The sequence below is a fragment of the Halichoerus grypus genome, chromosome 8 (genome assembly GCF_964656455.1).
Source record: "Halichoerus grypus chromosome 8, mHalGry1.hap1.1, whole genome shotgun sequence".
NCBI classification, from domain to species: domain Eukaryota; kingdom Metazoa; phylum Chordata; class Mammalia; order Carnivora; family Phocidae; genus Halichoerus; species Halichoerus grypus.
Window position 1 is genome coordinate 108,193,148 of NC_135719.1, and position 20,445 is coordinate 108,213,592.

Consider the following 20,445-nt stretch of genomic DNA (forward strand, 5'->3'; position numbering starts at 1 on the left):
TTCAATCACAAGAAGTGTACGTTAGACTCTAAAAATTAGGTAAGTAGTGGTGATTTGTATTCATTCAATATGAAACACAAACCATTCAGAATAGTCTAAAACAAAGGCAAGATGGATCTTCAGTGGATGTTTAAAAGTGACATACTATATTCAATAAAAGATCCTTCAATTTGATTTCTTGGGAAGTACACAGCCCCTTTAACTTACGGTTTTCCCTTTAAGAGCAAGGGTTCATCATTTGAGAAAATGCCCTCTGCCACTACAAACAAATCATTCTAGCCTCAGAACAAGTTTGAGAAATGTTTATAATCTTGTTACATTCTCCCTCACCCAATCCTATCTTTGCCAAGTGGTTCCTGTTTATTTTGCCTCTCAGTTCTTCCAGAGAAAGTAAACTGCTGAATCACTGTGGCTCACGCAAAGGCCACAATTGAGCCACGCAGGTGAGGGTAACTCCAAAAGGGAGAGGAGGTGAGAAAAAAATGAGAAGCGAGAAGTCCTTTCATGTTAACATTTTATTTAAACCAGTACAAGCACCATGCTTAACAGAAGACTGTCCAAAATAAACATGCAATATGAACTAGCAGAGACTGAAATCACAGCTTAAGAAGTTGTGCAGTTGTTGAGTTTGTTAAATGATGACAGGGAACTGTTAAAATTCACAAGACTAAACCATTAATGTTTCAAGCCTCCTGAATGAGATTATATTGGACCATCTAGATCAGTGGGAACTGCCCTGGAGAGTTAGTGATCTCAAACAATATTCAAGTAATATATGTGTATGAACTATATTCCAGAAAGCAAGAAAACACAGTTTCTATCACAACCCTAACACAGTTGTTCTGAATATTACAGGAACATGGTCACTGATTTGAAATGTCAAATGGCATAACAAGAAACAAATTTCGCAAGAATATTCAACTTGGGGCCATTGGTGTTAAGTGGCCTAAGAAGATTTACATTCTTCCAGAAATACAAAATAAGATTTGTCCAGAAATGTTTGAGACACTTCTTCACATAAGTTGTAAAGGCTCAAATTCTACAGATTCCAGTATTATCAGTCTATTGAACAAATAGGGAAAGCAACCGTACTAAGAATATTTGAATTGATAGAATACAAGTTACTCTCTACTTCCACCAAATATCAGCATTTAAACTCTTATGAAAATATCTATCCATCACTAGTCCACGTTATGGATTAATGACATTGCTCAGGTTTTAAAGTAGTCCAAACATTTTTTTAAGTATACCTTCCTAACTACCTATATAGGTGGGGAATAAAGACAGCCAAATTTAATTTGGCAATAAATTCCTCTAACTGGAAATTTTTAGTTAAAGTGTCAGACCAGGATACAGTTTATGGCTACATTTGACTCCTGAAAATAGGAGATAAAAGGGGAGAGAAAAGTGCAGACAGACATTTTGCTACAAAGGTTATTTAGTAACGGTAATAAAAAATTTTGCAACACCCTCTTAAACAAGAGTATGTTTAACTGCACTAGGTATTTGGTAAACTTTTTAGAAATAGACAATTTGAACACTTATTTTAGAAGTCAATTAAACAAAAACGGTCTAACAACCCTTCTCCTAACATGATTGCTTCAATACCAGAACAAAGGGAGACTATTCAAAACTCTGACATTTTGGAATTTCAGCATAGTAACCTGAGAACAGTTTTTCTTCATATGTCATTTATGTTGCCACAAAAACTGTACTAAAAACATGCTAGGATTACTAGTTGGCTCTATTGTGACAACATTAGATGCTATGCAGAACTCATGCAAGGCCAACAATTTCAAAACTAATGCTGACTTAGAAGACCATGAAGGGGGTTCCCAGGAAAAAAGCTGATGCCAAAAGGGAAAGATTAAGATATGAACGGGAATGGCTGCACCAGAAAGCTATGGAATGTATAAACTGGAATTATCCAATCTGGAGTTACTATTTGAGAGAAGGCAGAAAAAGAGAGCAAACTGAACATATCTTGAAAAGAGCAATGCAAAATTTGATTACATGGAAGGGAAATTTATATAAAAGTCTGAGAACACTCTAGAGCATAGGATTTGTAAGTCTCCCTATAGGACAGAGGGAGTCAAAACATGTTCTACTGATTCCCCAATCATAATCTATTGTCTTGCAAAATACATGTTATTGATAAGGAGTCAAATAAGCTCAAAAAAGCATGATTTATCACAGCTCTTTGTCCCTGTTAGAGAACAGGGGAACTAAGTTCTGTTTATGGAAGTCAGTATCATCTGACAATATGGAGGACTTTCAAATTTAAAAACAAAACAAAACAACTAAAACATGCAAGACAAAATAAGGAACCTCATTAAAAAATACATTCTTGCAGCACTAGTTTCTCTTATTGCTGCAAACATGGTGAAATGAAATCTCATTTCCTTCATTTAAAAACATTAAAAACACTCCCCATTCACTTGGGTTATATCTGCATTTCCACAGAATTATAAGCATTATTCTCCAATATCAAAATAGCTGTTTAAAGAATTTGTAAACTTCCTGGGTTTGAAGTTCTCTCTCTCTCTCTCTGGAAATTGGAATAAAGAGTCCTTCCCATTCATTAACCAAAACAAATGTCCACTCTAGCACTTCCTCAACTCCAACTAACTTCCTATTGCTTCCTGTTTTTTAGATTAGTGAAGCCAAACAGTGTTGGCCACAGAAGATTCAATATTGTGAAAATTCCAACTATCTTTACCTCTTTATTAGTGTTGGCACAGAAACCTCAAAAAAAAAATGCAAAGAATATATAAATGAAAAATACGTCAACATAAAATAATGCCTTTCTAGTTTTGAAATGACTAAGATATTCTTAATATAAGAATTCACTCACCAAATTTGGTTAGTCTTTACAGTCTCAAGACCTTTTGTCAAATTAATGTGAAAGAGTCACTTATATGTTGTTCTTAAAGTACACTATATATTAGAATCCTTGCTTTCTGCCAAGGATGCCAACAAGATGGATGTCCAGTTGGGAATATCTTCTGACGTTTAGGATATAAGATGCAATTTCTATTACTTTGTTAATGTTATTAACTCTGGCCAAGGTTTTAAGATAAGTAATTTTTCTTATGGCACAAAGGTAATCATAAATACACCCCAAATTATAACTCTCAACTGCCATATATTCACCAATGCAAGTAGATAGTTGGAATTTTTAAAAATATGAAGTTGATTTTATTACAAATTTCAGATATACACATTAGAAAATTGTTTTACTTGGACCCTTTACAAAAGTATTAATTTCACCAAATCTGGAATACTGGCAGTGTAAAAGTCTTAAACTAACTTTAAAGCTAACAAATCAAAGGCACAGTATTAACACATTTAAAATAACTTGTGTTCACAGGACAACATTAAGAGGTGCTTTATAAATAAAGTATTATTAACCTAGATCCAAAACTATCTAGCTATGACACAACCAGGAATGAAGCCCTTGATTAGTTCCAACCTATCAATTTCCAAGACTAAGATGCTATTTCCTGTAAGAAGAAAACGTGTCATAACTACTATAAAATCTAATTCCCAGACCATAAGAATGAATGACTGATGAACAAAGTTTCTGGACTTGATTAAAAAGATATAGGAAACCAAAGAAGGTATGGAATTGATGACAAGTGTACTTGTAATGCAGCTTTACACTACAGTAAATTATTTTTCATGGCTCTAAATCGGGTCATTCAAGTCTTTTACCCCAAACAAATTTTAAAGATTTGACAAGTGATAATATGCTATTTTCATATATAAACTGCTAATATCCAGTATTTGTCAAAAGGAGGCAACTGTTGTCTATCACAATCTAATACCCACTTTCCAATGGTGTCTGTAAATCGTAACAAATTCTGAACCGTAAGTTATAGAAATTAGTCACAAGAGTGCAAAAAGTCCCTGGAGAGAAGTAGTCCACCTAACAATTACAAATATAAGGAAACACTTTACAAAGTTTCATTACTATGAAGATGATTTCCCCTTTGTTCAAACTTTGAACAAATGAAGAGTTTTTCTTTACTGCAGGAAACAAACTGTAAGTAACAGTGCATTTTTAGGCATAAGTATTTATGTCTGGTTCCAGTATGGTCAGGTTAATACATAAAAACTTCAGAAACACAGAAGTTCACATTAGTGGAAAAATCCAAGTTTCTCACGTAACCATTCTTCAGTTAGGTCTTCGGTATTTCTTATTTCAAATACCTTTAGAAAAAAACGTTAGGTCATACTTTGACACTCTCAAAAAAAAAAAATCAAACACATTGTATATGTGAGTATTACATACCAAGTTCTCCTTCCTTTCATTCATGTTGGTCATAACTTATCTTTGTAAATTAGATATACCTTTACTTTTTTTAAGTGCTAACTAGGTACTGAGTTACCAAAGTTTAGCAATCAAGATGGCATAAAACCAAAACTCTCTTAAAAGCTACGAATATTCTAAAAGAATCTACAAATCTACAAATCAAATCTATGAATATTCTAAAAGAACAGTTCTGTACATCTTACCCACTAGAAGAGATACCCCAAGTACACACAACTAAAATCAGTCTAGTTAGTTAGGAAGTGGAAGAACATATGCTGGTCTTCCATAGCTGGAGGAAATACAAGCTGTGGATTGTTTTGAAAAGGATGGACTACAGGTCCTCAGCCACGGATCTCTGCAAGAATCTGTACACACGCAGGCCCAGGAAGTCTTTCTATACAGAAACAACATAATAGAGCAGAAAGGATGGGATTGAGGCCAATGTAGGTTTGAATCCTATCTCTGTCATTTACTATTATGCAACCCTGGGCAAGTCTTTTATCTTCTGAACCTCAGTTCTCCCATCTACAGAATAGGAATATCATCATCAACCTCACAAGGTTGTGGTGAGGATTCGATGTGATTATTTGTAACAGTAACTTATAAATTGTAATGCCTTAATTCCAGTACTTGATGGTGGGCTGTGGGATCAGAATGGAAATGAGGCTGTTAACAGAACTCCCTCCTAATTACCCGACCCCCTTAGAGCAACTCCAGGGTGTTCCTATGGTACAAATGAGAGAAAGTAGCGTCTATAAATTGGTGGTGTCAATGACAATCACATGAGCTAATGGGAAAAGGCAGAGGGCACTTAAAGACATCTCCTGGGCTGCTGGTTAAACACCTAAGGGTAAAACACTGACGCTGTCCTTAAAATAAAACCTGAAAGGAAATGTTATTTAATATTGTTTTAGTGATGTAATATTCTATTTCAAAACCTTAGAAGTATATACTTTTTTCAACTCAAACTAATACGTGAAGTTAAATAAAGTTTGAAAACAAGTACCCATCTTACCGTTAAACTTCAACAATGCCATAAAACAATGGGGGCATGTTAAATCTTAAGGAAAGTGTCTCATATAAACAGAATGGTCTAGCTTAATAAAGCTAATAAGTATTCTTAACAATTTCGACTTGGGAACAATATACAGTTAACTGCATAATACGGAATTCCTGCACAGAATCTGGTTCATTTAGCCTATGGTAAAGAGCTCTGAGAAGCTCCAATGCTTACTGTTATCTACTAGAAACTACATTATGGAAGATGAGAAACTCTCAATAGGCTGAATGGTGGCAGTGGCTTTTCTAAAGCTGCCTATATTTTAAATGTGATTTCTTCTAATCAACTTATAATTTCCACTCAAAAAACACACTTTGATTAAAGACTTCTATCATTCTTTTTCCAAACAGTAAAACTCTCCAAATTTATTGCTCTGTTCTAATTAATTTTCACCTGCATAAAAAATACTTAACTCTTCAGATTACTTTAGCTAATGGTCTAATAGTGAGGGAAAAATATTGTCTCAACAAGCAAGTCAAACACAAATATCACCTTGGTTAGTTCAGCTGTTTGGACTAGCTTATTCTTACTCCCAGCATACATCATCTGTTGTTCAGGCTTACACCCTGGAAAAGAGATCAGTATAGAAATGAGACTTAGATTTTGAAAAAATGATGGGTTTTCATTTTTTACTTCTAAAATGACACATGTAGGATTTTCTTATGCTATCAGGTTTACAGAAAGCTTCAGTCTAACTGTGTAGGTGCACTTCACCGCCTGCACGGAGCCATGGCTAACTGACAAACAAGTCCCGGGGCTTGACAAAAATAAATGTGGCTAGGTCCCTGCATATCTTTTAGGACTTTGTAAATACTTAAGAACTTTTCAGCACAATCTTAATTTTGACATTAAATATCAAGATCGATTTTATGGACGCCTAACATATATAGGTTTGGGGATGGTGATGAATCAGTGTGGGGAGATCTGCCCTGAAAAAAAGTTACAGGCTGCTTACATACTAAGTTAAAAAGGAACTGCAGTTATTTTAAGTGCTAAGTAAATGATACAAATAGTAAAGTTTAGAGAAGAGTTCAGAGTTTACTGTGGGCTTAAATGGTAGTGGTACTGGGAGTTCTGGTGATAATGGATATATCTTAAATAACAATAAGCCACTTCAATATCCAATGTAAGCTACTCTGGGACTATTCTTAAGGTTACAGGAATATCATCATTAAGTACTATTTTAAAGATAAACGCAAATATATATCATGATTATACACGAAGTTCATGCACTTATACACGAAACCTAGAAAGAAAATGTATGTTGGTGTTTTAAAATGTCACTACATTTTAAATTCCTTAAAATGTATGTATGATTTGACCAAACAATTACACTTCTAGAAATTTATCCTAAGAAAACAAGCAAGTTCTAAGAGGGGAGGCTTTATAGCAACTTCTTTCTAGGGATGAATTCGTGTGCACATGCACACATACCTCTATTTAGGTTATTCAACACTTTACATCTTTAAAACAAGCATAAAATTTGTCTCCTATAAAAATGGTTTAATTAGATCAGAACCAAATATGCACTATTTAAAGAAATTCACTCACCAACAGGACTGGAGAAAATAAAGCACAGAGGATATGAAACTCTTCCATCATCATGTTGGTATTTATAACTATATACAATGAAGGTTTTTCTCAAGTTAAAGAAACTAAAATGACTGTTCTATTTGACACAAGTACTTACCAACAAAGTTCTGAAAGAAAATACACACCTGGGGAGCTAGTGAGTGGTAAATTTCTGTTCTCTCCATTTGAGCCATACCTTTATTAACATTATCTTTCCATAAAAGTATACATGAGCTCCAAAGATAAGGTTTAAAAACATATAATCTCTCAAAAATAAATGTATTAAAAGTATGGAGTTAGTATGGATTTTTTTTCTCTTTCTAAATTTTTACTGTAAACACATAATAATAAAAGGAATTTTTTAAAAAGGAAGTAATTCATCCCACTAGTGTGTCAACTTCCCATTTTTCTTAGTCCAATATGTGCATACATATTTTGATTGTGATCATGGTGTAGGAGAAATTTTTGTAAAATACATGGCTTTTAAAAATTGAACAAACCAACTTCATAAATAAAATTCTGACCACAAAAGAAAACAAATCTTTTTAAAGCACTAAGAAAAGGATATCGAGGTTGTCGTTCAGGCAGTTCATCTTTAAGTTCATCCGGTGAAATGCCCTGGAACCATAAAGAGAAACAACTTTTAAGCATTTTCTGACCCATAAATCCTTAAGAGATATACCAAGCACCCATTCTACTAGTAGATATAAATTCATAACCATATACCACAACATAAATCTTATGTTACTAACTTGCATATAACCTGAGATTACTAAACCCTTAATCCACTGAAAGCCCACTCCAGCCCACTCAGTTTAGTTCCATTTATTAACTAAATAGTCATGCTCATGTTCCAGTTGTCAGGGAATACTGAATAAGATAAAAAGCCACCCCCCAAAGGAAACATCAATGTCTGATTTAGGGGGAAAAAAGTGAATTTCTTTTCAGTCTAAATTTGTTACTTAATTTGACAAACTAAATCCTTAGGTTATAGCATTTTAGTTTTTAATTACTGGCCAAGCAATTTAGAAGTTATACCGGACATGTAGCCTTAACTTCTACCACTTATTACACTGGATTTCAGTAATGTTTTAAAGAAGGTGATTCAATCGGCAAGACAATGTGCTACATAATAATTAGCACATGCTTTTCATGCATAATGAGCATCTATTTAGACTCATTTTAAAAGTACATGTAACTAACATAGCATCTGTTAGGCAATAATAATTGCTTAACTATAAAAATGTACTTAGATGATCAAACAAACCTCAAGCTCTTCATCCAGTACCACCAGGCGTTTATCCTTATCAATTTTCACTAAAATAAAAATATAGTGTAAGTAAACTGTGATTTTTTTTTTTGTAAACTGTGATTCCAATGTGACCTTGATCTACCCAACCCACAGAGTTTCAGCCCTTTTTCTGGCATCTAAAATTAAAACATTAAGGAACTCATTTGCAGTTTAGTTACGGTCTATTAGCTAGCTGTGCTTTTCAAGCAGTCAGCATTTAAAGGCTTTTACCCATAATTCCCATCACCTAATTTGCTTATTTAGAATTTTATGTCAACTCCTTACATTTTCTGTGTGTCTGAAGAATTTTGTAACTCAAATGCAACTTCCTACATAAGGTCTGAAAGGGTGACTGTAAATGAGACTGGTCTATGTAACATGGTTAGAGCTGCAAGAGGAAAAGCAGACCAGGGGTTAAGATAGAACAAGCACCAATTCCCAGCTTCTCCAGAGTCAAGATTTCATAATGCAGTAGGATTATTATGAGATAGTGGATTACCAAATAGCAGTGATATCTATACTCAAATATATGTAACATAATCCAAAGCCAAACTGAAATATGTTTAATCTATGCCTTTATTCTTTTCCATTACTCAGGAAAGGTGGCCATTTTTAGTTTTACACTAATTTCATAGTAAATTCTGTAAGATATGGTAAGATCTCAGAGCTTTACCTTTCGCAGCAAAATGGCACGGACATGAACTTTCACTTTTAAGAACTGTATGCCTATGTTGTAGTATTTATTTGTAATAGAACCAAAACTGATTATAAGTTGTAACTACCTCATTAATTCACATCTGCCAGATGCCTCTCTGTTAAGCAGTCTATAGAGATCTACACTGTTACCCCCTTGCCCTTCCTTCATCTTTCTAAATCACCACCCACATATTAAATATTACTTAAGAATATAAAAGAAATCTACATAACATCAGATACAGTTCACAGTGGGAGAGGCAATATGCAAATCATTCTATTGTCAGAAGTCAATGACACTTAAAAGTACTCTCCACGAAACTGGGGTTCAAGTCTAGAATTGAAATAAGGCCCCAAATCACTGTGAAGACAATGCTGAACACTACCATTTTAGGTGCAGGCAAAAGCTTCTGGCTGAGATTGAATGACCAGGCAATTTTTAGTCTCCTGAGAAGTTAAAGGATGGAGTTGGATGGGTCACTACAATGACCAGGTAACTAAGAAGATCATCTTCAGAGCTGTAAAGGGCAGCTGAGGAGAGAGGTAGGACACTCCACCTCTGTTCTAGGATAACAGCTGTTACTTATTTTTTAAAATGATCTAAAAACAAGGGGGAAGGGACGCCTGGGTGGCTCAGTCAGTTAAGCGTCTGCCTTTGTCTCAGGTCAGGATCCCAGGGTCCTGGGATGGAGGTGCCCCCACCCCCAGCCTTGCTCAGGGGGGAGCCTGCTTCTCCGTCTCCCTCTGCCTGCCGCTCCCCCTGCTTGTGCCCTGGCACATGCTCTCTCTCTCTGACAAATAAATAAAATCTTTAAAAATAAATAAATAAATAAAAGCAAGGGGAAAGATTAAAACAGAAGGAGGCAAATTATTTCCTAATGGCTCAGTTTATTCAATGTGGCTATAAGATAAAATTCAACGAAGACCATGTAACTGAGGCAATCACGTTTAGCTTACTTATAATGGCAGCATTGTTCGTTTCTTTGCGAAAACGAAACTTTCTCAGCTTTTCCACTAAATCTTCAGCGACATCACAAACCACCAAAGACTCACTCTAGAAAAGAAAAAAAATCATGACTTCAATGCCATGTATGTGTTTAAGTTATAAAACTTAATACCTTTAAAAACATACACTGACATCTACAAATGTCACAGTTATGTGAGTTAACATGAAACACATGAATACTTAAAGAGCTTTTAAATCTACCAACCTTTGTATCTACATTAATTGTTCATCTTATATCTAGGCTACACTTTAACTTTCTCTTTGGCTAATAAATGTCTTAAAGAACTAGATACAATAATGTGCAATTTCATCAGAACCAGAGAGGAAGAGAAGAATATAGGAAATTACAGGATCACTGTCTGCTGTTAGGAAGTATAATATTTTTGCACTATGCAGGAAAGTAATCTTTATTATACTTAGAATTAATAAGACCCTGGTTCATTTTTGCATCTCACAACTATGAAAAAATACATATAAAGTATGAAAAATAAACCACAAGAGTGAAGACCAGTAACATTTTATATCTTAATAAAATGACTATGGGAATTTAAAAAAAGAAGTTATTAAGAATTATGAAAGCAAGATGCCTGCCTGGCTCAGTCTGTAGAGCATGCAACTCTTGATCTTGGGGTCATGAGTTCAAGGCCCACATTGGGTGTAGAGATTACTTAAAAAAAAAAAAAAGAACTACGGAAGCAAAACCAGATGAAACAAATATAAAAACTAAAAGAACCTTTTACAAATTATGAAAAAATGTAAGAGATTCTTCTCCAGAAATGTGGCAAGGAAATGACCAAAGGACTCTTCTCTTAGTAATGCAAATGTATTATTGATTGCAAACACAAGCATGGAAATCTTTTTTTTTCTTCCTTTTTTTTAATGTGTAAAACTTCAAACACATACAAAAGGAAAGAATAGTATAGTGGAATCCTATGCACCTATAATTCAGCTTCAAACATTATCAACATACAGCCAATCTTATTGCATCAACACTCTCAATACTGCCCGATGGACTGTCACACAGCAAAGACCTGAAGTCATTTCAACTGTAAATATTTTAGTATGTATTATTAAAATGACAGTATGTGCCATTAAGAATATAAGGACAATAACATTATCTCACCTTAAAAAACTAACAATAATTCCAATCTCAAATAATCAAACAGAATTCAAATTCCCCTCAATGTTTTGTTTTGTTTTTTCCCCCAACAGTTGGTTCGATTGACTCAGGTACCAAACAAGGTCCACATTCTTTGATCTTTTCATACATAAGATCCCCCCTCCTTCAAGAGAATTAGAACAGTTCTGAGACCAATGCTAAATACACAGGTCTCATTATAACCCAAAAAGATTAACGTTTTCAATTTTAAGTTAAAACACAAATTTAATAAAAGCCTGGTTTTTTGACCCCATGTTGGGTAAATGAGAGCATAAGTTAAAGCAGGAAATAGCTGTCCATTTTAAATTGTCCTTTAAATTCAGAACACTGGTAATATGTAAGGTATGATATACCATGGGATATGCTATTTACAATTAGAAAGGACATCCCACCAATAACTATTATCCAATGAATAAGGCTCCTGTAGGAGTCAAGTACATGCGTCCTAGTCTCCTTAGAGAAAGAGATGCTAAGTCATATGGAGCTTCCTGAAGGTAGTATTCAACCCTAGTCTATTTTTTCTATCTTCAAGAAAGATATAGAGTCAAAAAACTAGAATTTTCATTCTCTCTTCAACCAAAGGTAGAACCCATTAGTGAAACTAATAAATATTTTAGATTCCTCTTTAGGCAAAGACCAATTTATCACAAAAGTCTTATCTTCCAGCTCTGATACTCAGAGCTGCTTGTGCAATTCTGACATTCTAAGGACCAGGAACCAAGTGAAAAACATACTGTGATTTAATTTATACAGCTCTTTTGGGGGGTATTTTCATCCCCCCAATACCGTAATAAGGCCAAAAATTCCTTCCTAAAAAAAAAGGGACCCAGGCTCAGTCAATTCTTTTTTTTTTTAATTTTTTTATTGTTATGTTAATCCCCATACATTACATCATTAGTTTTAGATATAGTGTTCCATGATTCATTGTTTGTGCATAACACCCAGTGCTCCATGCAGAACGTGCCCTCCTCAATACCCATCACCAGGCTAACCCATCCTCCCACCCCCCTCCCCTCTAGAACCCTCAGTTTGTTTTTCAGAGTCCATCGTCTCTCATGGTTCTTCTCCCCCTCCGATTTCCCCCCCCCTTCGTTCTTCCCCTCCTGCTACATTCTTCTTCTTTTTTTCTTTCTTAACATATATTGCATTATTTGTTTCAGAGGTACAGGTCTGTGATTCAACAGTCTTGCACAATTCACAGCGCTTACCAGAGCACATACCCTCCCCAGTGTCCATCACCCAGTCACCCCATCCCTCCCACCCCACCCCCCACTCCAGCAACCCTCAGTTTGTTTCCTGAGATTAAGAATTCCTCATATCAGTGAGGTCATATGATACATGTCTTTCTCTGTTTGACTTATTTCGCTCAGCATAATACTCTCCAGTTCCATCCATGTCGTTGCAAATGGCAAGATCTCATTCCTTTTGATGGCTGCATAATATTCCATTGTATATATATACCACATCTTCTTTCAGGCTCAGTCAATTCTAATTGCTTAATTAGTAGAAGCATTTAGGAATGAGTATAACACCCTGCAAACAACTCTGTATGGGTAAATATTAACACACAGTAAAGTGGAGTGTGAACAAGTGTTCACCTATTGGTTTATCCACGTAAGGAACATTTAGTGAGTGTAACCACTGTGCTAACTGCTAGGGATACAATCATATAAAATAAATAAATAAATATGGGCCTGCCCTCAGGGAGCTTCTAATATAGTCTATAGGGAACAGACCTACATCAAAAGGATCAGGTAAGAAAACATACTTGTTTGCACCTGTGATAAGAACTAGGCAGGAGAGACACAGGCTGCTATGAGAACTTACGACTAAGGAAGAACACCATGGTCACAAAAGATCTGCCTGAAAAGGGTATCTGAAGGACCAAAACTGCCTATGCAAAGACCCTTTGATTAAAGGGATCATGGCACATCTAAGTTAATGAAAGGCCAATGTGACTCAAGCACAAAGAATGAGAAGGAACATGGTATAATAGGAGGTTTGGGTAGGGGCTGGACCACATAGGTCCCAGTGGGTCATATTTTGGTCTTTATCCTATAAGCAAAGGGAAGTCACTAAAGGGTTTTAAGCAGAGTGATGATGGGAAACGTGACCAGATTTGCATGCAGGAAACAGGCAGAGTGCCAAGATGAATAGAGCAAGACTAGTTACTTGGCAAGCTTAGTACAAGGGAGAGACGAAAAGTAGCTTAGGTTGATGAAGATCAAGAGAAGTAGGGAAATACTGCTAATAACAGTTAACATGTATTAAACACTATGAGAAACATGGTGCTATATCCTTTACATGCATCTCATCTCATCCTTAAAACAATCCCTTAGGATGAGTTTGTTCTATTATCCCCATTTTGCAAGAAACTAAGGCTTAGAGAGATTGTTTACCCCCCAAAGTTACACAACTAGTGAAGTCTGATCTCTAGCCACTCTCTTAACCACTACAAACGTGCTAGTGACAGATTGGATATTGGAGGGGTGAATTAGGAAAAAGGGTTATCAAGATGACCCTGAAGCTTCTCACTTGCATAACACACTAAATGATACCTTTCACTGAGTTAAGAACACTGAGGAAGAGCAGGTTTGCAGGGAAAGAGCATGAGTTCTATTTTGGACGAACTGAAGTGGCTTTGAGGCACCCAAGTGGGGAAAAGCTTCCTAGAGTATAACTAAATAGTGGGATATATAGATCTGGACTGGATCTCAGAAGCAAGTGTGATAAAAATTCACAAGTCATCTGCTTACAGGTAGGAGGTAATTGAAGCTATGAGTGTAAGAAAGTATGTAGAAAGAATACAGAATGGAAAACAAAGCATTAGACTGTAGCCTAGAACTCCTACATGTGATATCCAGGTAAGGCGAACTTCAGTCTGCATCAGACACAAATGGACCAACAGGAAAAGTAGGAGAAAAAACAGAAGCCAAGGGTAAAGCATGCCGAAGAAAATGCTTCAAAAAGGAGAGAGCAGTCAAGTGCCTGGAATGCAGATGAAAAGTCAGGAAAGATGAGAAGCAAAGACAGTCCCTTGGATTTGGTGACCACGACAAGATCTATTCGAGGGAGGTGGGTTGAGAAATGAGTGGGAGGTCAGAGAGAGGACAGCGGGGATTGTGTTTTGTTTCTAACTAAAGAAATGAGCATATTTAAACACCCGATAGAAAAGATCCAGAAAATTCTTGTTGGGCAATTTATTTAATTCTCCACTTTATTTTTGAGCGAGGGGTTCAACCCATTCGAGAACGGAAGCCAAAGCCCCAGAACAAACTAAAGCTTTTGACGGTCACTTTAAGGCTAAGGACCAAAACCTTAGGTCAAAAGATTTCCAACTGCCCTAACTGGAAGAAAGCAAGAATACGGAAAAAGCCCTAGAGGCAGGCCGGGGAAGGAGACAACAGAAGCTAAGGCGAGGCCATGAGAATGGAATCTGAAATTTCGAGCCCTCCCTGCAAAGGCCGCCAGGAGGAAGGTGCTCAGCGCCTATCGGCCCCTCAGGCCTGGCCCGGGTCCTGGCAAAGAAACCGGCGTTTGGGGCAGCCCTTCGCTGGGCCGGACCCCCGGCCCCTCCGACCCTGCAGTTCAGGAGCTGGAAGCCTCCATCCAGAAAGACTGGGGGAGGATGATCTAGCCGCACTGGCCGCACCCCAGTCCCAGGAGCCGCTGGGCGGGTCGACCCCAGGCCCGGCTGGAGGATGCTGCCCTTACGCGGGGTGGCAGCGGCGGGAGGCCAAGTCCCTGGCTGTGGGCACGCGCCAGCAGCCGGGGCGGAAGCGGCCGCCGACCCACCTCGGGCGCTGCCCGCCGAACTCGGCTCCGGCAAACGGGAGAGCCCGGCTGGCTGGCCCAGCCCTCCGGCCCCCGCCCTCCCGGCGGCAACTCACCATTTTCCTTCCGGCCGTCAGCAGCTCCTCGCCTTCCCTCCGGGCCCCTTTAAGAATGGCACGGCGGCCGCCTCCCTTCCTGCCCCGGCGCCTGGCAGAGTGGGCCCCCCGCCCATCAACGCGGCCGGGGCGGGCCGGCACGTGACGGCGGACGGCAGGAGGCGCGGCTCAAAATTAGGCGAAACGCGAGCGCCCGCTTGCTCCTGCTCTTTTTAGGAAAGGAGGTTCTGTCTGTCTGTCTGAGAGTGGGGCCACCCTGCCGAAATGCACTCTTAACATTCAAGCCCGTTCTTGCTCCTTTTTAACTTTACTCAAACTCTGAGAGCAATTTCATGGTGGCATGATTAAGTCAATCATGTCAATGGCAAATATGTGCGTTGACCACAGCCTACCTTCCAAATTTAACTCTCCACTTTATTTTTGAGCGTGGAGTTCAACCCACTCGGAAACTGAAACCAAAGCCCCCAGATCCCTGAAAGGTCCCTCAAACTTAGGTACGCCTGCCTTTCCTCCCACCCTCTCTGACCACCCCCACCCCGGATCCCCACCACTTTCCAGGACTTGATGAATACATTCCTTTTCTCAATGGCGTTTATTTATTGAAGTATGATTGAATGATGATTGCTGTCTATATAGGTGTTATGAACCACTGCCTCATGACACTTAAAGAAGTTTCTGTAGGAGATGCAGACTTACTGGAGCAAGCTAATTTTTGAATGTAGTGAGGAAAGCAGTTTGGAAGAAGTAAAGTTTGAACTCTAGAATTCATACAGTTGCCTTCAATAAAGACACTTCCTGGGGCAGGATATCATGGTGTTCACAGGGCAGTGCTAGCATGGCGCCTGGTCCATAATGGGTGCTCAGTTAATATTTGCTGAGTGAGTGAAAGAACCACAGAAAAAGAAAATTCCAGAACATGCTCCCACTGCCATCCTTCCTCATTAGAATTATTAGAATTTTTAAAGTTTGTATTAATGTTTAAATTTAAAGAATTGTTAGCATGTTAATAAATAACATTAAGTCAGGGTTCAAAATACATAAACTAATTTGATACAATACTTATATTTGCTCATAAATTAGAAAAATAAAAGTATTAGCTATAAGAAATTCCACAGCTCAACTACATTCTCATAGTGATCTGCCCCCATAATACTTTTTATCATGAGAAGGGGACTGGTAAGTTTGACACATAGTACCATGTAACAAATGATGGAAGAAGATAAAGTGATGTTAGTGGTCCATGAGCTTATATGTGACTTTAACATAGGTTCTCCCCCAACCTTCCCCACCCTTTCCCAATCTCCTCTCTCTACATCTATAGGAGGAATTGGAGGAAAAGGTGAAAAATTTAACATTAAGCTACATGATATCACACCTGATAAATAGTAAATCCATTGTTTTTTTTTTTTCCCCCTTTCATTCTGTTTTTTTTAATGTTTCCCAAGTGTTACCAGCTATGAAATGGGCTGGTCTTATATTACACCAAAGAGAGGTTGAACTGGGTGTACTGACAAGATAAGAACACTGGTGAAAATGTGATTTATTTTCTTTTATGGGAGGTATAAAATTAATATAGACTATGTACAAAAACTTCGAACTCATTCTATAGAACATGTTTTAACCAGTAAAAATATTACAGCTATTTTAAATGGGGCTTGGAAATGCCATCTGGCTTGGGTTATTTACGAAGGGGGTGGGGGGGGGGGTATGGCACAAAGTTCCAGAATGTTTTCCAAAACTTTTCTGCCTAGCTAACCTATATAAAAAAGTCAAGTACCTATCAATACTAAGCTGTGTTGAAGTCACTGAAATGTGTTCTATCCCCAGGGAAGCATTTGACATGAAAACAAGATCAGGGTCAATGGTAAAGGAGAATTCTAAGTAAAAATTGATGGAAGATCAGAACTAGAATAATCTTTTCTGGCCTGAATTTTTTCTAAGTCCTTTTTTCTCTGTAACAGCACACTTGCTAAAGTATATTTGTATTATTTATATATTCCCACCACTTCACTCCATCAATAAATATTTACTGAGGGCCCATTATAGAATAGGCACCAAGCTCCAAAACAGATTTAAAATCCCTACCATCCTGGAACTAACATTCTAATGGGGAGGAGGAAGTAATAGACAATAAGAATAATAAATAAGTAAACAATTGTTATGTTAGAAGGTGATTAGTGTGGGGGTGGAGGATAGGAAAAGAGATTAGGAGTGCAGGGGATGAGGGATTTGTGATTTTAAATAGGGTAGTAGTCCTAGTCCTCATTAGCAAGGTCATATCTGAACAAAGATTTGAAGCTGTGGAGATTAGCCACGTGGATATCTGGAGGAACATTCCACACAGAGGAAACAACACTGCAAAGGCCCAGAGGCAGAAGCATACATGCTATTACAGGGGACAAAAAAGCAATCAAATGACTGGAGTGGATGAGCTGGGGTGAGTTGTAGATGAAGTCATAGAGGGATTGGAGGGCTGGATCTTACAGCCTTGTAAATGATCATAAGGACTCTGGCTTTTACAGAGTCAAGATATAGTGTTATTGGAGAGATGGAGCAGGGGAATGATGTGGTCTGTCACACATTTTAGCAGAATCATTCTGACTTCAGTGTCCTTTTAAGAAGATCCTTCTGCTATTGTGTCAGACTGTAGGGACAGAGGGACTTCCAGAGCCAGCCAAGATGGAGTAACCAAGCTGCAGTCTCTCTTTCTCACTGATTACAACTAAAAGCTCTGGGCAGGATATAAACACAACTACCTAAGGACTCTAAAGAGTAAATAATAACAAAATAGCCAGTGAATTGAAGAAGGAAAGGTTTTTTTTATTATTATTATGTTATGTTAATCACCATACATTACATCATTAGTTTTTGATGTAGTGTTCCATGATTCATTATTTGTGTATAACACCCAGTGCTCCATGCAGAACGTGCCCTCCTTAATACCCATCACCAGGCTAACCCATCCTCCCATGCCCCTCCCCTCTAGAACCCTTAGTTTGTTTTTCAGAGTCCATCGTCTCTCATGGTTCATCTCCCCCTCCGATCTCCCCCGCTTCATTCTTCCCCTCCTGCTACCTTCTTCTTCTTCTTTTTTTTAACATATAATGTATTTTTTGTTTCAGAGGTACAGGTCTGTGATTCATCAGTCTTGCACAATTCATTGTGCTCACCATAGCACATACCCTCCCCAATGTCTATCACCCAGCCGCCCCATCCCTCCCACCCCCCACCACTCCAGCAACCCTCAGTTTGTTTCCTGAGATTAAGAATCCTCATATCAGTGAGGTCATATGATACATGTCTTTCTCTGATTGACTTATTTCGCTCAGCATAACACTCTCCAGTTCCATCCACATCGTTGCAAATGGCAAGATTTCATTCCTTTTGATGGCTGCATAATATTCCATTGTGTATATATACCACATCTTCTTTATCCATTCATCTGTCGATGGACACCTTGGCTCTTTCCACAGTTTGGCTATTGTGGACATTGCTGCTATAAACATCGGGGTGCACGTACCCCTTTGGATTCCTACATTTGTATATTTGGGGTAAATACCCAGTAGTGCAATTGCTGGGTCATAGGGTAGCTCTATTTTCAACTTTTTGAAGAACCTCCATACTGTTTTCCAGAGTGGCTGCACCAGCTTGCATTCCCACCAACAGTGTAGGAGGGTTCCCCTTTCTCTGCCAACATCTGTCGTTTCCTGACTTGTTAATTTTAGCCATTCTGACTGGTGTGAGGTGATATCCCATTGAAGTTTTGATTTGGATTTCCCTGATGCCAAGCGATGTTGAGCACTTTTTCATGTGTCTGTTGGCCATTTGGGTGTCTTTTTCGGAAAAATGTCTGTTCATGTCTTCTGCCCATTTCTTGATTGGATCATTTGTTCTTTGGGTGTTGAGTTTAAGAAGTTCTTTATAGATTTTGGATACTAGCCCTTTATCTGATATGTCATTTGCAAATATCTTCTCCCATTCTGTCGGTTGTATTTTGGTTTTGTTGACTGTTTCTTTTGCTGTGCAAAATCTTTTTATCTTGATGAGGTCCCAATAGTTCATTTTTGCCCTTGCTTCCCTTGCCTTTGGCGATGTTTCTAGGAAGAAGTTGCTGCGGCTGAGGTCGAAGAGGTTGCTGCCTGTGTTCTCCTTTAGGATTTTGATGGACTCTTATCTCACATTTAGGTCTTTCAACCATTTTGAGTCTATTTTTGTGTGTGGTATAAGGAAATGGTCCAGTTTCATTCTTCTGCATGTGGCTGTCCAATTTTCCCAACACCATTTGTTGAAGAGACTGTCTTTTTGCACTGGACATTCTTTCCTGCTTTGTCGAAGATTAGTTGACCATAGAGTTGAGGGTCCATTTCTGGGCTTTCTATTCTGTTCCATCGATATATGTGTCTGTTTTTTGTGCCAGTACCATGGAAAAGTTTTGATGGTCTCCTCTTCATCCTGTTTGTGAAGGAGGGATTCCTGCCCTGGGGTTATGGGGATAGCCAAACACATAACACTCAACACTAGACATATGAGACTGATGGCAGTTTTGTAGTCATATATACTCAGAGTCCAGCGAAGGGGGACACCAAATGCCATGCAGGGTCAGGCAGCTGCCCTTGCGAACACAGTGAACAACTAGAGGCTGTGTGAGGCAGGCTTAAAGAGGGTGTGGTGCCCAGGTTGGTGGGGACCTGAAGCCTGCCACTGAAGGAGAAGCAGGCCCTGTGCCTGGTCCCTATGATGAGGGTTGTCTGGGTAGAGGACTTTATCTATGTGAGCAGAGTAGGGAGCAGAGCTTGCATTTAGGTCATGCCCAATGTCACCAAATGTCATGGCAGCACATAATATGAGACCTTAATTTTAGGCCTTCCACCACAAGAAGGTAGAACCTGAAGAATGACCAGTAGGGTGTCAGTGAATTTTCTTGTTCTTTTTTCCTCCTCTACTGCATGACAGGAGAGCAGTCTGGATCAGGGAAGAGTGTGGAACAGGAGAATGTGGAAGGAATTGCCCCCCCTTCCCCTTTTTTCTCTCCTCACCCTGCCCCGAGGGCAACACCAACCACCAAAATCGTTAGCTCTGTCTCAGCAGGGCAGGAGCATAGGCACCTAAAACCTGAGAGAAAATCCATCTTTCTGTGAGGAATTTGGAAAGGGGCACTGTTGTGCATAGAGTGAAGGAGGTATGCCAGTTACTTTTTTTTCTTCCTTTTCTCTTGCCATTTCATCTGAAGGACAGGCTCAGTCACATAGAACTGCACAACAGTGTAGAATGGAGGGTCCCATCTTTCAGACCAGAAGAACAGGGAAAGGGAGTCCAGGGGTAGAAGGGAAGTCCTGAAGAGCAGAGTTTGAAACTGAACCAGGGCACATACCCCAGGTCCATGTATGTAGAACACACCCACAGAAGCATAGCAAAGACTACAAGAACTTACCTACAATATAAACCATTGCCAAGACTCA

The 20,445-nt window shown here is 38.4% G+C and overlaps 1 protein-coding gene across 1 annotated transcript; it reads right to left on the minus strand.

Moving 5' to 3' along the window:
• Window positions 1-497: 497 nt before the first annotated feature.
• GMFB (glia maturation factor beta) lies at window positions 498-15,120 on the minus strand. Its single transcript, XM_036104547.2, is given in 8 exon segments — window positions 498-4,145; window positions 4,147-4,212; window positions 5,868-5,941; window positions 6,927-7,009; window positions 7,516-7,565; window positions 8,215-8,264; window positions 9,889-9,985; window positions 14,987-15,120. Coding segments are annotated over 8 exon segments (465 nt in total). The 5' UTR covers window positions 14,990-15,120; the 3' UTR covers window positions 498-4,103.
• Between the last annotated feature and the right edge of the window lie 5,325 nt (window positions 15,121-20,445).